This window comes from Cyprinus carpio, chromosome A10 (genome assembly GCF_018340385.1).
Source record: "Cyprinus carpio isolate SPL01 chromosome A10, ASM1834038v1, whole genome shotgun sequence".
In the NCBI taxonomy this organism is placed as follows: Eukaryota; Metazoa; Chordata; class Actinopteri; order Cypriniformes; family Cyprinidae; genus Cyprinus; species Cyprinus carpio.
This window is the reverse complement of record NC_056581.1, coordinates 13,754,371-13,772,360: the sequence shown is the minus strand read 5'-3', so window position 1 is coordinate 13,772,360 and position 17,990 is coordinate 13,754,371. Positions and strand designations below refer to the sequence as shown.

The window sequence follows — 17,990 nt, the reverse complement described above, 5'->3', positions numbered from 1 at the left end:
CGACACACAAATGTGGTTTGGTTGGTTTCTTTCTCTCTTGCTGTTGTTCTTACGCTCTTTAACCACCTTGTCTGTTTCTATTTCTCTCTGTCATGAGAGATAGTGATAGTGCTCAGGTCATGGGCTTTTGGTTTGTTCATTATTCTCAGCTGGGTTCTGTGAACCATACAATCTTAACATCTGAATATTTCATTCAAACTAATTCTTAATTTCCAAGCAGAACAATCCTAAAATCTGTTTTTATGTTAATCGGAAACAGGAAATGTGTTTTTTAAATGTCTTTATTATATCTTTATGTATTGTACAATTATATAATTATTATTGTGTGTATAATTTATATATTTTATTAAATAAACTTTTTATATTTATAGATACATTCTTATATATTTTAGTATTGTTTATTTATTATACTATTTATTCATATTTTAAATTTCAAGTTTTTAATTTTTCTGTTTTCAGATTTTTAATTTTATTTTTTAGTAATTTCATGTTTTTTTAATTTTTATATCAGTTTTTTTTTTTATGTACCCTTATTTCAGTTTTAGTTTTAGTAATTTTAGTACTTCAACTTATTTGAGTTAGTTGCCAAGGAAGCATTTCTAAGTTTAGGTTTTTCAACTTCTATTTATATAATGTTAAATATGTTATATTCACCATTCTATTTTGTTTTATGTAAACTTTATTTAATTTACTGAAGCAGATTTTTAATAGTTTATTATTTTTTAATTTTAGTTTACCACAACAACGCTGGAATTCTCTCATCTAAATTTAACTTTGTCTTCATGCCGATCCACAGGTGATCATTCGGATGTGTAAAATCATCGATAAGACGTGTCTATCTCCCACACCGACACTGGAGCAGCACCTGATGTGGGATGATATCGCTATCCTGGCCAGGTACATGCTCATGCTGTCCTTCAACAACTCTCTGGATGTAGCCGCCCACCTGCCCTACCTCTTCCATGTTGTGACCCTGCTGGTGGCCACGGGGCCTCTTTCGCTGCGGGCATCCACGCATGGCCTGGTTATCAACATCATCCACTCCCTCTGCACATGCTCCCAGCTGAGTTTCAGCGGTAAGATGACATTTTTGCTCTAGATAGATGTTTTCATGGATCAGTGATTTATTGATAACTGAAGTGTCTTGTTCTTCTGCTGTGCAGAGGAGACCAAGCAGGTGTTGCGTCTAAGTCTGACAGAGTTCTCCCTGCCAAAGTTCTATCTGCTGTTCGGCATCAGCAAGGTCAAATCGGCTGCGGTCATCGCCTTTCGTTCCAGCTACAGGGATCGTTCGTTCTCTCCGGGCTCCTATGAGAGAGAGACCTTTGCTCTGTCATCCCTGGAGACGGTTACCGAGGCATTGCTGGAGATCATGGAGGTATGTTATACTTCATAAGCAGATTTATAATCTGCTTCATAATCACATTTCTTCCATCTTAAGTAGACTAGTGATGAGGGAAAGCCTTTAGGGGCACTTTGGTTTCTATTTCTCTTTGCACTGGGTAGCCTTACCCAAAAAGAATGCCACTGGTCAAAAATCCTTTAGTTCATTTAAACACTTACTTTTTATACTCAGACTTTAAAATAAGGATCAAATGTTATGCATCTGTTTGTTTAATTTCTCTATATATTTCTATGTTTTCCATGCTTAAAAGTGTTAAATGGTTTGACTGGGTTTTCCCTTTGTGTTTAGGCATGTATGAGGGACATTCCAGGTTGTAAATGGTTGGACCAGTGGACCGATCTGGCGCAGAAGTATGTAAACTCTGCTCTGTAGAAATGAATTTTGAAATAATTTACTAATAAAGTTTGAGTTCACTGGTATGTGTTCAAGTCAGATTCATGATGAACTTGTATGTGTGTGTTTAACGTGCAGGTTTGCATTTCAATACAATCCGTCCCTGCAGCCACGGGCTCTTGTGGTATTTGGCTGCATCAGTAAACGGGTCACACATACTCAAATTAAACAAATCATACGGATCCTGAGCAAGGCCAGCCCCCTCCTCAGCATCGACCGGGTCAGAACCTGTCTACACTGTCAGACTTCCTTTGAAGCAGCTGTATTGTGTACTATAATTGCTCTGCTCTGGAAAGAAAGTAGTAAAATTTGATGTGCTATGCTGTGTGTTCTGATCGTCTTAGGTGATAATGTTGTCATGTCTGTCATTTAAGAAGAACTTTTTTTTTCCTTAGGGTTTGGAGAGCTGCCTGAAGGGTCCTGATAACTATAACAGCCAGGTGCTGATCGAAGCAACCGTCATCGCCCTCACTAAACTACAGCCTCTGCTCAACAAGGTATCAACTTACAGTGTTCTTCTAGATATGACTGTGTGTGTAAGAATGTGTGACTTGTTTAACTGTGTGGTGTCACTCAGGACTCACCAATGCACAAAGCACTATTCTGGGTCGCTGTGGCCGTGCTGCAGTTGGATGAAGTGAATCTGTACTCAGCCGGAACTGCTCTGCTGGAACAAAACCTACACACACTCGATAGTCTGCGAGTCTTCAATGACAAGGTTCTAATATAACACTCTCTCATATGTCAAATTGCAGCACATATACAAACATACATAGTCCCACGCTATCTTGAATACAACCCATTATTGGCCACCTTCAGTTACAGAATAAATGAATCATGAGTGAGAAATACACTTCCAGATAAGGCAATTCTACAGTGGCTTTGGTAACCACTGTATAGTTTATATAAATACTCAAAATTAAAGTTGACAATTAGCTTACATTGTAGCATGCTAATGACACAACTACACAGAATATTTTAACTTAAAAATTGAAAGTGAACTAGTGAAGGCAAAAGGATCCTGCTTGTCTATCTCTCAGAGTCCTGAGGAGGTGTTTATGGAGATTCGTCAGCCTCTGGAATGGCACTGTAAACAAATGGACCATTTTGTTGGTCTCAACTTCAACTCCAACTTTAATTTCGCTTTGGTCGGCCACCTTTAAAAATATATAGAGGGTTTTATTCATAAATAAATATAAAAATCATTTTTTTTTTTTGTTGAAAAACAACAAAATTCCTTTTTGGTTTTGGCAGGGTTCAGACACCCATCTCCCACCACAGTGGCACGCACGATCCGGATCCTGCACATGCTGTTGGCTTTGGTTGGAAAACACCTGAACTGTGATAAGTTTGAGGTGAACACACAGAGCGTTGCATATCTGGCAGGTAAGGAAACCACTGCTATCTCCCCTTTTTTCCTCTGTCTTCTCTGGTTTGTGTCTTTACGTTGGTTATTTAGGGTTCAGTAGAGTGAGGAAGGTTTGTGTATGTGCATTTGTACAGCCCTCCTCCCAGTGTCAGAGGAAGTGCGTAGCCGCTGCAGCCTGAAACATAGGAAGCTGTTGCTCCTTTCTGATGTTACCATGGAGAATGTTCCCATGGATACATACTCCATACATCATGAAGATTCTAGCTGCAGGTACCACCTAGACAGCAGATTAGGGTGACTTTATACTATCATCGTTTGTAAAACGCAAACCTTTTGCTTCCCAGTTCATAAAGCATGATCTTTGTCATCCAGAACGCTGCAGGAAATCCAGCTGTGGGCATCCCCAAAAGCCTCAGAGCGGTACTTGGTGGCCCAGTACCCCATAGGGGGGCAGATCAGCCCAAGAACACGCAAATCCATGAGCCTGGACATGGGGCAACCTTCCCAGGTCAACACCAAGAAACTTCTAGGTAACTCCATGTTGTTTTATGAAAACAATGTCCTAGATAAAGACTTTGTGTAAACTTGAAACTTTCCACTATTAGTTTGTGTTAGTGGTTTTAACGAGGGATGCATGATATTATCGGAATGTTATCGGAATCAGCCGATCAAGGCTTAAAATGTAAACGGGCATTGGCCGATTTGAAAAAAAAATATGCTGATGCCTTTTTTTTTTTCAAATGGATTATGAAAACAAGGAGCTCTGAATTTTTATTTATTTTTTTTATTTTATTTATTTTTTTTTTGAAATTTTACAGCTCTTTTGCTTTGGACCAGGGGTCACCAAACTCCTGCAGAGTTGAGCTCTAACTTGCCTCAACACACTTGACTGGAAGTTTCAAGTATTCCTAGTAAGACCTTGATTAGCTGGTTCAGGTGTGTTTGATTAGGGTTGGAGCTAAACTCTGCTGGACACCGGCCCTCTAGAACTGAGTTTGGTGACCCCTGCTTTAAACCATCTATTAATGTTAAATCCACAAATAAAATGTAAAGGTTTCTGTATATGTCCAAAAAAAAAAAAAAAAAAAACGCAGATATTGATTTTATTGTAGTTGTTTTCAAAGCTTTCTATGTACTCTCTTTAAAAAAAAACTTTAATAATATTTAGTAGTTCTAACAAATCTGTTTTTGCTCAAAACTAACCAAAATTAAAAAAAAAAAAAAAGTGTTTTATAATTTCTACACAGGAACACACCTGGTGTTGTTTCAAAACAAAAGGAAACGTATATCGGTATCACCATATCCGATATCAGCAAAAATCCAATATCGTGCATCCCTAGTTTTAATGATCCTAAAATTTTTCTCTTAGGCACCAGAAAAAGTTTTGACCACCTGATATCAGACAGCAAAGCACCGAAGAGGCCTGAAATGGAATCTGGTATCACAACACCGCCCAAGATGAGAAGAGTTGCTGAAAACGAATATGAAATTGGTGAGCGTCACAAAGAACTGAAATGATTCTCTGTGTTTGCATCCGTTTATAACTTTTTGTTTCCCGTTGAAAGAAACCCCAAGAATGTCACATCACCACCTGCGGAAGGTCTCGGTGTCTGAGTCCAATGTCCTGCTTAATGAGGAAGTCCTCACAGATCCTAAAATCCAGGCACTGCTTCTTACTGTGCTGGTAATGTCTTTCTTTCTCAGAATGAATTAGGACCCTTTTTTCACTTCCTCATTCACAGATGAGTTTGCATATAAAATGTAAATTTGTTAATTATTTTTTTTTTTTTATCACTTTCTGTTCCTCAACCAAAACCTCCAACCCAAAAACCCCCACCCCAGCTGTATGCCCCCCCCAACTGCCATTTCCTTCAAACACCATCCAAACCTCCATTCTCTGAATTTTGACTCAGCTGTATTGTTCAATGATTTTTCAGGCCACTCAAGTGAAAAACACATCGGATGAATTTGAGCAGAGGATCCTGTATGAGTTTCTAGCGGAGGCTAGTGTTGTCTTCCCTAAGGTCTTTCCTGTCGTGTAAGTCCAACTGCAGCTCACCTGCTCTTCAATACATTTGACACAGAATGATGAAATGAGACTCTTATTGTTGTATGTTGACTTTTGTTTCAGTCACAACCTCCTGGACTCAAAGATCAATACTTTGTTGTCGCTGTGTCAGGACCCAAATCTTTTGAACCCAGTCCATGGAATTGTGCAGAGTGTAGTTTATCATGAAGAGTCGCCACCTCAGTACCAAACGTCCTACCTGCAAAGTAAAGCGGCACACATCTCTACAACACATGCACACTTCTGTAGAACTGCTGTTAGAGTCTAAAGCTGTAGATGATTGAACAGACAAAATGATCTTCACTGCTTGAGCAATGCAGGATCAGTGGATGTGAAAGTATGATCTGTGACTCATTTTTACATACTTTTTACTTATCTCTACAGCTTTTGGGTTCAATGGACTCTGGAGGTTTGCCGGTCCTTTCTCTAAGGTATTTGACACTTAATCTGTTCTCAAAATGCAACAGAGAAAAACATGGATCATAATCAGTTACTTTACTGCAGTTTTAGAATTAGAACATTTAATGAGAGGGTAAAGATGATACGATTATATAATATCTGCAGAAACATGAGCTGCTCTCTGTTCCACAGCAGACTCAGTTCCCAGACTATGCGGAGCTGATTGTCAAGTTTCTGGATGCACTGATTGATACCTATCTGCCCGGCATCGATGAGGAAACGAGCGAGGAGGGTCTGCGGACGCCCACCTCACCATACCCTCCACCTGTCCAGAGCCAGCTCAGCATCACTGCCAACCTCAACCTCTCAAATTCAATGACCTCACTGGCCACCTCCCAGCATGCACCTGGTCAGTATATAAGACTGTTTCTTTTAAGGTGCCTCTCACTCTTACCGTGTCTCTGTAACAACTGTGAGTTTTTCAGCAACTGCTTTTCGCAGATCAAGCATGATTATGTCACTTATTACATCAATCAATCAATCAATCAAGCAATCAAACTTTATTTATAAAGCACTTTAAAACCAAAGTGGACCAAAGTGCTGTACAGAAGAATCCCCTCTAAGATAACACTTTGTTTTGGCACATTCAGGAAAAGTTGATCAGCTGACCTGAAAGAATGAGTGGGTGTATAAGGGTGTAACAGCTCAGAAATGTAGGATGGGGCGAGACCATTCAGGGATTTAAAAACAAGTAAAAGAATTTTAAAATGGATCCTATCATTCCTCTTACATGCTGTCTAGAGGAAAAAAGCTGATCAAATAGTGTGAAGTTCTCTGCCTGACACTTCCTGCTTCATTTTTAGCTCTCTCTGCACTCTGCTCAGTGCACTGTAGTTTATATTTAAACTCTTTCTTTGTAGCAGATGAACGGTTACACAGTGTCGTAACAAAGTTTATTTGAATTTTTTATGAGAAATGCATATGGTGTATGCTCTAAATCTATTTTCTGCCTCATGGTAGGAAGTATACACTGCCTCTGTTTGTAGCAACAACTTAGCCACCTTTTGTGTGTGCTTTTTATAACTTTTGTATCATCTGAGCATGATATATCTTGGTCTGTACAGTATGACTGAAAAGTCTTTCACCCTCTTCAATTGAACTTTTACACTTTAAAGCTTTAAATCACTGTTAAAATACAGGCTATATATCTTGACACTTCAGAAAATCATTTTGTTTGTTTGTAGCTTTGTATAATTATGCATGTATGTTTTTGCTTTGAGCAGGAATTGATAAAGAGAAGGTGGATCTGTCCCCCACCACGGGTCTGGCAGCTAGCGGTCGCACACGACACGGTTCAGCCAGCCAGGTCCAGAAACAACGCAGCACCGGCAGCTTTAAAAGACCTAGTATCAAAAAGATTGTATGAGATCTACAGCACAGCAGGGTTTAGCCCCTGCTGGACCGCTGACATGCATTGCACTGCATTTTATGCAGTTTCTCTTCACTTCTGCTAAACCCACCATTTATGGTTATCTTTAGGTTCTCTTGAAACTGTTCAGCCGTGTTTGCCAGGAATCAAAATAAACGCCTCTTTTTAAACCAGTCACTGTTTGACAAAGTATGGGAGGAAGTCCAATAAGTTTTTGGTTTGGTTTGTGCATAACAGAATTTGAACCTGGTTATTTTTTTATTTTTACTTTTGAATCACATACATTGTTTAAAAGCACTAATTTCTGTCTTTACTAGATTTAATAGATGAAAGTATTAACCAAGTGCCATTCTTTTGTTCAGATGTATTTGATTTTATTTACTTGCATCTTTTGTGGTCGTTTCTTTTTAGGAAATGAATGATTTTGTTTCCTGGAAAGTCAATTTGTGAGCTGTACCCTAAAACAAAAATGCACAGTTGTCCATGCAGTACTGCAAGAAATAACCTTTAATAGACTTTCAATTTTATAGTACAAGGAGGAAATATTTGTAAGAGAAGAGTTAAATTGCTAGTCCATCTAAACTATGATCCCTGTTCAAAACACCACTTACTTTACCAAATTACTTTATGTGAATTTCTGAATTTTGATTGGCCTGTTCTATCTGTAATGTATTTGCTGTTATTTGTCAGGTTATGATCTGTCAGTTTTGAATTAGAGGGGAAAGTTTTAAGACTGCATTTAACTTTGCAGGAAAAATAACAATCAGCTGTCAGCTGAAAAAACATTCAGATATTAAAAAAGGGGGGGGAGAACGGCAAAGATCTCATTGGGTTTCACTATGATATGGCCCCTTGAACAAAAAGAGATTGAAAAACTTGCTTTTTTAGGGACAATTCTCATGCTTTTTTCAAAGTTTACTTGAGCCTTATTTCTCAACATGTTTTGTTTCTTTTACTTTAATATTCTGGGTTCCGCGAGTCTGTACCATCCAGTTTTGAGTTTGTTGGACTAGAACAGGTTTTATTTACCGGTCATATACAGTAAATGTTATGCCCTGTGTGCTGATGTCTCTATCTTTGTTTTATTTTCCTCTCAAAAAATGAAATCCAAGCTTGAAATCTTTTATTATTATCCCATATACAATGGTGCCATTTTGATTCTTAGACATGTTGAAATCTGTGTATGTGGGGTTGGGGTCAATTCGATTTTTTTCTGTTCTTCTAATTGTTTTCATATTGGTATGTCTTAACATGAGAAAGGTCAAGGGTTGACCATGACTTTACTAATGGCAGAGTTGTTGGATGTTTCAAACACTAGAGTGAAGTTTTTTCTCTTTCGGCACTTGAGGTTATGCAAATTTTACATAATTGTTCTCTTATGTTTCTTTTTTTATGCTGAGAGCTTCAACTCTGTAAATATTTTTTGTGTAAAAATAGAAAAGTATATTTACTACACTGTAAATACAAGTGACTGACATTGTATTATTTTGCTTTTTGTAAAGCAGTCAATTACTGAATATGTACAACATAAAATATGAATAACTGTCAATCGATCATGTTCACTGCATTATGTCAATAACATGGTGGAAATATTGAGGGTTGCACTGAAGATCAAAATATTTGTTTCCTCTGGACCCTCCTCATAATACATTATTGTTATCATCTGATTTCATATTTACACATGTAACACTAATAAAGTCCATTTCTGTCCAGTTTGCTTATCATTGTGGTTTATGTTTTAAGACTTTGTTGGTAAAAAGGACACACTTTATATCTAGATGTAACACATCGGAAGACTACTGTAGATTCCTGATCTGTTTCTTTGAATTAAATGCATCTATACACATTTTATTCAAAATAAAATATTGTGTAAAAACAATAAAATTTAAAAAGAATAAGTTGGTACTTTTTGAAAAAACCCAAAACAAAGACAGAAAAAAAGACAAAAGCTAAATCCCACCCTCCCAACAGCTAGTCAATAGCACATTATAAAGAAGCACAAATATAATACTTATGTATAATAATTATACTTATACAGCGTAAAAGATTTTAAGGCTTTGACGTTGCTGGAAGAGGATATAATCTCCAAATAACATTTCAGGTCTTTACAAAAAATAAAAAATAAAGGTTTAATAGACCTTAAAATTTAGCTAGGAAAATAAATAGATTTATAAGAAAATACTTTACAGTACATTCTTTCGAGAGTTATAAAAACCAAATAAGTGAAAAAGTGAAAGTCGTGACATTTGTCAAGTATGGTAACCCATACTCGAAATTGGTGCTCTGCATTTAACCCATCCAAGTGCACACACACAGTAGTGAGAAGTGAACACACTGTGGACACACACCCGGAGCAGTGGGCAGCTATATATCCAGCGCCCGGGGAGCAACTGGGGGTTCAGTGCCTTGCTCAAGGGCACTTCAGCCATGGGTATTGAGGGTGGAAGAGAGCGCTGTTCATTCACTCCCTCCCACCTACAACTCCTGCCAGCACCGAGACTTGAACCTGCGACCTTCTGGTTACAAGTCCAAATCTCTAACCATTAGGCCACAGCTGTGTTTAAGACATCCTTAAACACCAAAGAAAAATTGTCTAAGATAGAGACACGTACAAATATACAGAATTTCTTCCAAAAGGTAGCTACATGGACACAATCGCAAAAAAGATGACATACAGACTCATCTTCCACTTCTCAAAAGGAGCAGAGGGGATCCATCTCAGGAAACATTTTTAAAGATAAAAGTTTGACATGGTAAAATCGGTGTAGTAACTTAAAAGATATCTCTTTAACCTTATTAGTAATTAAATATTTGTTAGGTAAAGGACCACACTTTCTATTCCTATTCCTGAGAGAGGGACTGGACAAAAAGCAAATCTTTCCTATTGGTGTGTCACAGGGATGTGTCCACGAAGGTAAAGAATCAGCTGAGTTTTTAAAAGGTGTAATTACTCCACTGGTGATGGCATCCCTCACTATGGCAAAGTCACGAGGGGTGACAGGTAAACCATATTTAGTTTCTAATGATAGCTGTCGCGAGCACACGTGCGCTCCCGTGACGTCACGCACACGCCAACGCTGCTGAACCTCAAGGTAAGTAAGCGTGAAAGATATCAAGAACGAGCTCGAGCAGTTATTTAAAATGAAGATCTCTCTCTGAGTTGTTTGTTCGGTGGCGCATGTGTTGATAAGTTAAATGCATCATTTGGTTTTTAACGTTTTCACATTAAAACCAAAACTGACTTCAACCACGTCATAAAGTTCATTATCTCATTACTCAAATAGGATCATAGTGTAGTGAAGCCCATTTGTCAAATTCTAAAAATCATAGAAAGATTGAGACTCTGTAGCTTCGTTTACCTGAACAGATTTCTTAATTCATATCTCCTCTGAATTTGATGTCTGCATGTTGATATTATTCCAACTCATTTAACTGCGATTTAATAAAAATGCGGTTGAATCAACAATATACTAAGTTCTGAAGAGTCAGTTTGTTAGTAGCATTTATGTTTTTTGCAAAAGCTACTTCTCTTTGCATGCCTTTATTTTCACCTATGCAGTAAAAAAGTTTGTTTTAGAAGGTTCTAGTTTTATCCTGAATGTTTTTTTTTTTTTTTGTGTGTGTGTATTTTGACCTATATTGGGATATGCCACTTAAAGTTGTACTTAAATTCCTCTTTTTATTCTTCTCCAAATGCACATAAATGTAAGCTTGACGTCAATCTCAAATTGAGTTGAATTAACACTGTAAAAAATATTGATACTGATACTCATGGGTGGCCAGAAACCAAGATGTTTGGTGAATGTCATGGTGATGGCTGTATTTAACAGCGCTGCGTGTGTCGATTATGTGTTGCTGGGATATTTGAGCTGCTAATGAGATTGGTCTGGTTCAGTCTTCTATTGCAGAAGTGTTGGTGTCAAGACTCACTGGACCTCTGAGCTCAGGCGTCTCTCCTTACAGTCTGGTGCCACTCAAGAAGACCAGGGATGGTCTTATTAGATGTATGCTAGCTGACCTCTCTCTCTCTCTCTCTCTCTCTCTCTCTCTCAGTGGGATCAGTGGAAAGAGGATGCTGCTGTCGTTTAGGCCGCTGATCTCTGTCTCTGTGTTGACTCTGCTGAGCTGGTGCTGGTACAGCTTTAGGAGGAGGAGGAGGACGACAGCACCTCTCTGTACTAAAGAGAACGTGTGTTGTTCGGACAGCAGCAGCACTGTTCACCCCTCCCCTGCAGACTCCAGTATTCTGGGGGAAAGGTCAGTAGTGCAGGTCATACATGAGTTGTGTCTTGTGTTTAAAGGTTGCATACTTGGTTAGCCACAGTTTTAGGTGCTAATATATTCTTATATTAATTCTTCTTTACAAATACCTACAATATGACCCAAAAAATTCAACTAAATGAACAAAATTTTTACAATTAAAATATTAATAAAAAAGTATTCACTTTCAAAAAACAGACAGATTTGCTTTTTCTCTTCTCTTACAGTGACCTGAACATGGACCACAGCATCTCAAGATCAACTAAAATCAAATCTTCTCTTACAGTGACCTGAACATGGACCACAGCATCTCAAGATCCTCTGAAATCAAAAATCCTACCAGCACCAAATCCAAAATAGGCCTCACCAAGGGAGTTCGACCCGAGCCGGAAGGAGAAGTATCTGTTCGTTTCCCTGAGGCTCTCCGAACTGAGCAAGAAAAGGACAACATTGCTGGTGAAGGTCATCCAGACTGTGGAGAAGTTAGTGAAGATGACTCTGGGCTTGAGTCTGATCCGGTTTGTCTGTCTTCAAACCGCCTTCCCATCAACTCTCACACTTTAACAGAACAACAGTCAGGTCCTGTCAGCTTGGACAGTCATGATGGCAGCAGCCTGTCTGATCTCTCCCCTGATAGAGGCCTGAACCAGGAGAACATGGAGAAGATCAGTTCTGTTCTGGTCCAACAGGTCATAGACGCCGCAGCAGAGGACTGGAAAACCCAGGAACCCAGTGAACCACATGAGCTTGCACAGGGTGGATTTCTATATGCTGCTCAAGAATCATTCAGCGGTGACGATGACCGCAGAGTATCCCTTCAGGATGTGGGCTCATTCAGAGAAAAACTACTCAGCCATCTAGGAGCTTCTGTTGGAGATGATTCTGGGTGTGGTTCCTGCTTTTCAGAGGATGCATCCGGTGCAGAAGGGCTCACCAGAGAGTTGTCTGAGGAGGGTCAAGGGTTTTTGATGACCCCCACAGAAGCAGACACAGTCAGCATTGAGAACAAAATGACTCCCAGCATGCTCGGAGTGACAGAGGGAGAGGAGGAGGCCTTAAGAGGTGCATGAAACAGTTATTTTCCAAACTCATGCAGTTATCCTCCTGTTGAATTATTACAGTTACTGAAATTAATTAACTGGCTTTTTAATTTTTTGTAAGCCTATGCATTGTTATTTTATGTTTTTTTTTTTTTTTGGCATCTATATAAAGTGAGACTTCATATGCATCAGTTACAAAGCAGTTAAAATATCTATGTGTGACATTCACATGGATCTCGTCTCCAGGTTCAGATGTTAAAAGCTGCATTAGTGCTGACACTCAGGTGAGCAGCTTAACCCCACCTCCAGCCCCACCCATCATTCTCTGGGACATAGAGGTGCCAGCGGTGAGCCCCGCCCACAGACACACTCACATACGGATATTGTTTGAACATTAGCCCATTAAAAGACTGCATGAACGTGTTCAGAGATGCACCACAGCAGAAAAGATACATGATCTTGACGTATTAGACTACAAAAAAGCTCAAATTACAGGGCATATAGAGGCCTGCATACTTTGTGTGTGTGTGCATGGAGGTTTGTTTTGCTTGTTTTGACATGTCTTCAATAAGAGACAGAAAGACTTGTTGTCCTTTGAAGATTTAAATCAAGACCTGTCTTTGCAGCATCTGGTTGGTCGATTGATCGGGAAGCAGGGGAAGTTCATGAACTTCCTGAAGCAGAGCTCTGGAGCAAAGATCTATGTCTCCATACTGCCATTCACCCAGGAGTTTCAAATCTGCCACATCCAAGGTGAGTTTATCTGCATATCTCACTCTATGCAGAAGCCCAGTGCTGAATTCATGTCTGTGTTTGTTCATCCAGGCTCACAGCAGCAGGTGGATGATGCTCTCTCACTCATCAGGAAGAAGTTCAAAGATCTGGATCTGACTAACTGTGTTCCTCTGCCCTGCCTGCCCATGACATCCTGGGTGAGGAACCTTAAAATCATATCATATTAACTCATTCCAAATTCATATGACTTACTATTTTAGAACACACAACATCATGAAAGTATCACAAGAGTGTCCGATGACTCGTGACTTTAGTTATCTCAAATTGTGCAGTAGCTTTGTGTGAAGAACAAACCTAAATTTAAGTGGAAAATTGGTGCTTTAAGAAACATCATGCCAACTTTGATGCTACTTTGAAGACATTAAATATCCTGATGTGACTTGAGGTGCCAATGTGAGAGTAGCCATTGCGTTTTAAAAGCTGAGTGTTGATCTGTTGTCTCTGTAGCTGCTGCTGCCTCAGGATGTTTTTGTGGAGGTGATTGTTTCATGGGTGGATGCGGGTAATCATCTGTTTGTTCAGCAGCACAAGCATCCATCTTATCAGGCCCTTCCCACACTTATACAGCACATGCAGCTCTGCTACTCTCAGCCAGGATGTCCCAGCCTGCCCACCCCTGTCGAAGGTATACAGACCTTTACTTACACACACAGATCTCAATGTGGAGAATATATGTTTTATATTCACATTTACATGTATTAATTTTAGCAAATGCTTTTGATAGGAACAACACAACATCTGTCTTTAACATAGCGTGTTATGGTTTTGCTTAATTTGCTCTTTCTCTGTCTTTTAGAATAAGCACAACTTTATTGGCATGACTTTAAAAAGTACTTTTAATTTCTTTATTGTTACCATTTCTGATATTTTAGAATACTAGTAAAGTTACAACACTAGCAACCAACTTCATGAAGTGGATCCTAGGATGTTTTTACACAGTATTTATTCATAAACAAAACTGTAATAACAAAAAAAAAATTAAATAAAAACAGTATGAAATGATCAAACATTTCTGTTTGTTTTAAAATTTTATACTGTATATTGCTGTGTTAGTATAATACAGAAATACATTTTGAAATAGAAATCTTCAATAATATTTAAAAATGTATTTACTGTCACTTTTGATTAATTGAATTAATATTTACTGAATAGAAGTAATGACTGACCCCAAACTTTTTGAACATATGTACAGTACACACACACACACCCACCCAAAGACAGACATCATCTCTGATAGTATATGTCATAAATGTTATGAAATGTTGCTCACATTTGGCAAGACAAATTATATAATTCGGTTTCATGGCAGTGTGGTCATTTCTCAAAATACTTTGGATTTCTTGTTGTCATCTAGTTTGAGGAAGTCTCTGTTTTCTGTCTGTGTCTGTCAGTGGGGGTGGTCTGTGCTGCTCCGGTAACAGGAAGTGGTTGGCAGAGAGCCCAGGTCATCCAGTATGACAGAGAGTCTGGAATGGCTCATATCAGATATGTAGATAATGGAGGTTATGACACTGTGAACAGCGCCACCCTCAGGCAGATCAGGTGAGGTGGCTTAAGTTTGATTTGATTTTTTTTTATCTGTAATTGTTTTGGAATGAGTTCATTCTGATATTTGAAGATTGTTTTCACAGGTCAGACTTTGTAACATTGCCATTCCAGGCAGCAGAGGTTCTGCTGGACAACATCACTCCTTTGCCAGGTAAAACATTGGATTGTTTATTATTAAAAATTATTTATGTGCCGTTTTGTAATACGTACATGCATGCATACATACATACAATGGTGTTATTTTTTGTACATTTTGTAAAAAATCAGACAAATAAATCATAGATGCTGAATTATGCTAAAAAACTAAACAAAAGGCCATTTGTTTGCTTTGATAGGAGAGGAGGAGTTTTCCCTGGAGGCCAAAACAGCGCTAAAGGAATTAACTGCAAACATGGCCTTAATCATCAAGGTTATAACAAACAAACACATTTGTCTTTCCAGTTTTTCCAGTACATTATTTACACAGTATTGAATGATTCTTGATATTTAAGCTTCTCAAACTTTATATATCAGCCCTTTGACTTAAAATATTTACTTGAAATCCCCCCCTAAATATATATATATTTTTTTTAAATGTCATTTTAATCTTACAATTTCTGATTCAATAATTACTAGCTTTTTTTCATCAGTTGGCAAATGTTTCATCAGCTCTTCACTGGGTGATCAAAAACAGCTCTGAGGAATATTTTCATTAGTTTTTCTGTAAGAGTTCTGAATGTGATAGATGTTTGTTTATGGTCAGGTGACAGGCAGTCATGATGGCCTTCCTCTGGTGCACATGTGGAAACAGACGGGAGAAGAGGTGTGTATGTCTGAGTTTTATTTACTAGATCCTTACATTTCAGCTGTAACTGTTACTTTGTTGTGCTTTGTGGGTCTCCAGGTGGTTCTGGTGAACAGATTACTGGCTGAACGGGGGTTTTGCACCTGGTTTGAGATGCAGTGATGGCACAGCTTTTTGCTTATCGTCTCTTGATCACCCTTTTGCACAGTAAATAATGTTTTCCACTTTTTGTATATTTGTTTGTTATATGAAGATTATGTTGGAAACCAAATTTTTGAAGAATTCTCTTTAAATGGTTAATATTTCGCTATTTGATGTTATTTAAAAAACTGAATTAAGTTATTGGCCCAGAATGCATTACAGAGTAAACCAAAGCTGTTTATGTGAACACCTGCTAATATTGTACTTTTCTCTTGAATGCTGATGGTTTGAAAGGTTGTGTTATGCTCAGGTATTTTGATATTGAAGTATATAGGTTTTTTTGCAGTATTTTTTGTTCTCTGTTTAGAAATATTTGTTTTTCTCTTGGTCTTTGTATTTTGTTTCTCTTCTGTAAGATAAGGGTGGGGATAGGGTTATGCTCTCTGAATGTAAAGTCTTAAAGAACTCCAGCAGTGAAGAGCAGTATGATCCCCTGCTGAAATGAACTTGTACGGTTCAGTGCTCTGTACTCTCATGCTGACGCTGCCAAACATCTCACTGCTGTTGAAGTAAAAGATCTGTGGATATCGCAAACATGGTGTGCTTTTGTCTCGTGTGCTTATGCTGACTTCGCTTTAAATTACAATCAATATACTGCTTAAAACTTTATAAACTGCTTATAGGCTCTAAAAAAAAAGTTTCTTTTCGAAAAAACAAGCGAATTGTTTTTTTTTTTTTTTTTTTGGAATGCTGCCTTGAAAAACCTGCATCACAGATATTGAAGTTTATTTAAAAAAAAAAACAATAGTTCAGAGTTGCTAGGGGAAAAGGACATAATAAATCTCTCCATATTTGGCTCCATATCAACTTTTAATGCATCGTTTATAGCTGATTTTAAACGAGTACTAACCTCAATAGCAATAATGTCAGTTGGTTTAACCCATGTCTGATTTATTTAGTATGACACAACATCTTCCTAATAGTTAAAAAGTACATACTCTCTGGCTGACTTGGAAAAAAATTACATGCACCTGCTACTTCTGGCCAACAGATGTCACTCTGAGTAAAGCTTTGAATGGCTTGTTTCACGTAGGTTTTGAGAATAGTGTTCAATTTTAAAGGTGAGGAAATTAATTGATAATTGACATTTTTCAAATAAAATTGTGTGTGCATACACACATATATTTATAATTTTATTTCATTATATTTATTTATTGGTAAATGGTAATTGCTCTAATACAGGCAATCGATCAAAAAAAAAGAAAAAAAAAAGAGCCCTATAAAACCTTACTCCAGTAAAGTTATTAGTGGCGATCAACATGGAAACATTCAGTTGACTTGAATAAATGTCACATGGCTTTGTACCCATGTGAAAGATTACAAAGCAAGTCACTTTGTAGAGAAAAGGTGACTTCTATTGCAATGAAATATCACGGAAAAGTGTGCTGAAATGGGCTGAATTATTTAAAGTGACTGCTGACATTCTTCAGTAAACATGCAGAAAGCTCCTCATATTTGGCCCTGCTCTCATATCTTCCTGCTGCAGGGGGTCTGATTGGTTTGCTCTGAGGAAGCTGAATGTCACGGCTGATTCTGTTGCATGTGTACTCTCATATTCTCCAGTCTTAACTCTGAGATTTCTATTTCCCTAAGCAGATCCTCTCTTTTCCAGAGTAGCCTGATGAATGGGTGTTATCCTAAAGAGGGACATTGATCTGTTAGGCAGCTAACAGATGCACAGCGTTAAAAAAATGAGACTTTCAGTAAGTAGAAGATCCGCTTATTAATCAAACACAGATGCTGCTATGACTGTGGGTCTCCCTCACAGATTGGGCTCATATAACATGATGCAGCTTACTTTTCTTGGTACAGGAAACACTCTTACTACATTACCAAATATATAAAACTCTCCACAATGTACCCTTTACCAGTAGAAGCCTTAATACCACATATTAGAGTTGGAACATAAATTTAAGACTGTGTTTTTGGACTGCTATAGGTTTGAGAAAGTTTATGAGAACATTAGCAGCATGATCTATGTGTTTACTAAGTAAGTCCAGATATTATTGGCTGGTTAAAGAGTTCTCATTTGGCAGTGGGAAGCAGTGCTCTTATTTTCCACAGTGATCTGGTTCTGTGAAACTAGAGCTGCAGTCATTTGATAAACCCCCTATTTGAGCATTTCCATATCAATGAAGTCAGCAGATGTCACACTAACACTGATCTATCCATTCTGCATGCTCACTCAGCAAAGCAGCGAAAGGCTCTGAAATACATCACCTGCATGTGTGGGGATGTCAAGTTTTTCATCACCCTCCAGCACAATTAACATACATATCAAAAGATGCCTTAGTGTTAT

At 38.1% G+C, this 17,990-nt stretch overlaps 2 protein-coding genes across 3 annotated transcripts in view; both read left to right on the top strand.

Annotated features, from left to right (window-relative positions):
* Positions 1–8,775, top strand: part of LOC109104427 (neurofibromin-like) — a 48,193-nt gene extending 39,418 nt beyond the window's left edge. The window contains 17 exon segments of the mRNA XM_042765300.1: positions 797–1,076; positions 1,164–1,378; positions 1,694–1,755; positions 1,877–2,018; positions 2,194–2,295; positions 2,376–2,516; positions 2,839–2,974; positions 3,053–3,184; positions 3,302–3,437; positions 3,540–3,697; positions 4,537–4,659; positions 4,733–4,851; positions 5,105–5,205; positions 5,299–5,441; positions 5,620–5,666; positions 5,827–6,043; positions 6,918–8,775. Of these exon segments, the coding sequence (XP_042621234.1) occupies positions 797–1,076; positions 1,164–1,378; positions 1,694–1,755; positions 1,877–2,018; positions 2,194–2,295; positions 2,376–2,516; positions 2,839–2,974; positions 3,053–3,184; positions 3,302–3,437; positions 3,540–3,697; positions 4,537–4,659; positions 4,733–4,851; positions 5,105–5,205; positions 5,299–5,441; positions 5,620–5,666; positions 5,827–6,043; positions 6,918–7,060 (2,397 nt within the window). The 3' untranslated portion in view covers positions 7,061–8,775.
* Positions 8,776–10,017: 1,242 nt separating this feature from the next.
* LOC122146462 (A-kinase anchor protein 1, mitochondrial-like) lies at positions 10,018–16,225 on the top strand. Of its 2 annotated transcripts, none has more exons than XM_042765296.1 (12): positions 10,018–10,155; positions 11,117–11,320; positions 11,610–12,385; positions 12,610–12,710; positions 12,990–13,116; positions 13,189–13,295; positions 13,606–13,783; positions 14,550–14,700; positions 14,790–14,857; positions 15,042–15,115; positions 15,449–15,508; positions 15,590–16,225. In XM_042765296.1, the coding sequence occupies exons 2-12, from the start codon at positions 11,136–11,138 to the stop codon at positions 15,650–15,652; spliced, it is 1,890 nt and encodes a 629-aa protein (XP_042621230.1). In that variant the 5' UTR covers positions 10,018–10,155; positions 11,117–11,135; the 3' UTR covers positions 15,653–16,225. The 2 variants fall into 2 exon arrangements, with proteins under 2 accessions (XP_042621230.1, XP_042621231.1); XM_042765297.1 differs by lacking the exon at positions 10,018–10,155 and adding an exon at positions 10,193–10,323.
* The last annotated feature ends 1,765 nt before the right edge of the window (positions 16,226–17,990 follow it).

Bases quoted from the DNA above. Each gene is read 5' to 3' on its own strand.
- LOC122146462 (XM_042765296.1), top strand. From the start codon at position 11,136: ATGCTGCTGTCGTTTAGGCCGCTGATCTCTGTCTCTGTGTTGACTCTG. The intron at 12,386-12,609 runs GTGCATGAAACA...TCTCGTCTCCAG, and splicing joins AGAGGAGGAGGCCTTAAGAG to GTTCAGATGTTAAAAGCTGC. The intron at 13,117-13,188 runs GTGAGTTTATCT...TTGTTCATCCAG, and splicing joins TCAAATCTGCCACATCCAAG to GCTCACAGCAGCAGGTGGAT.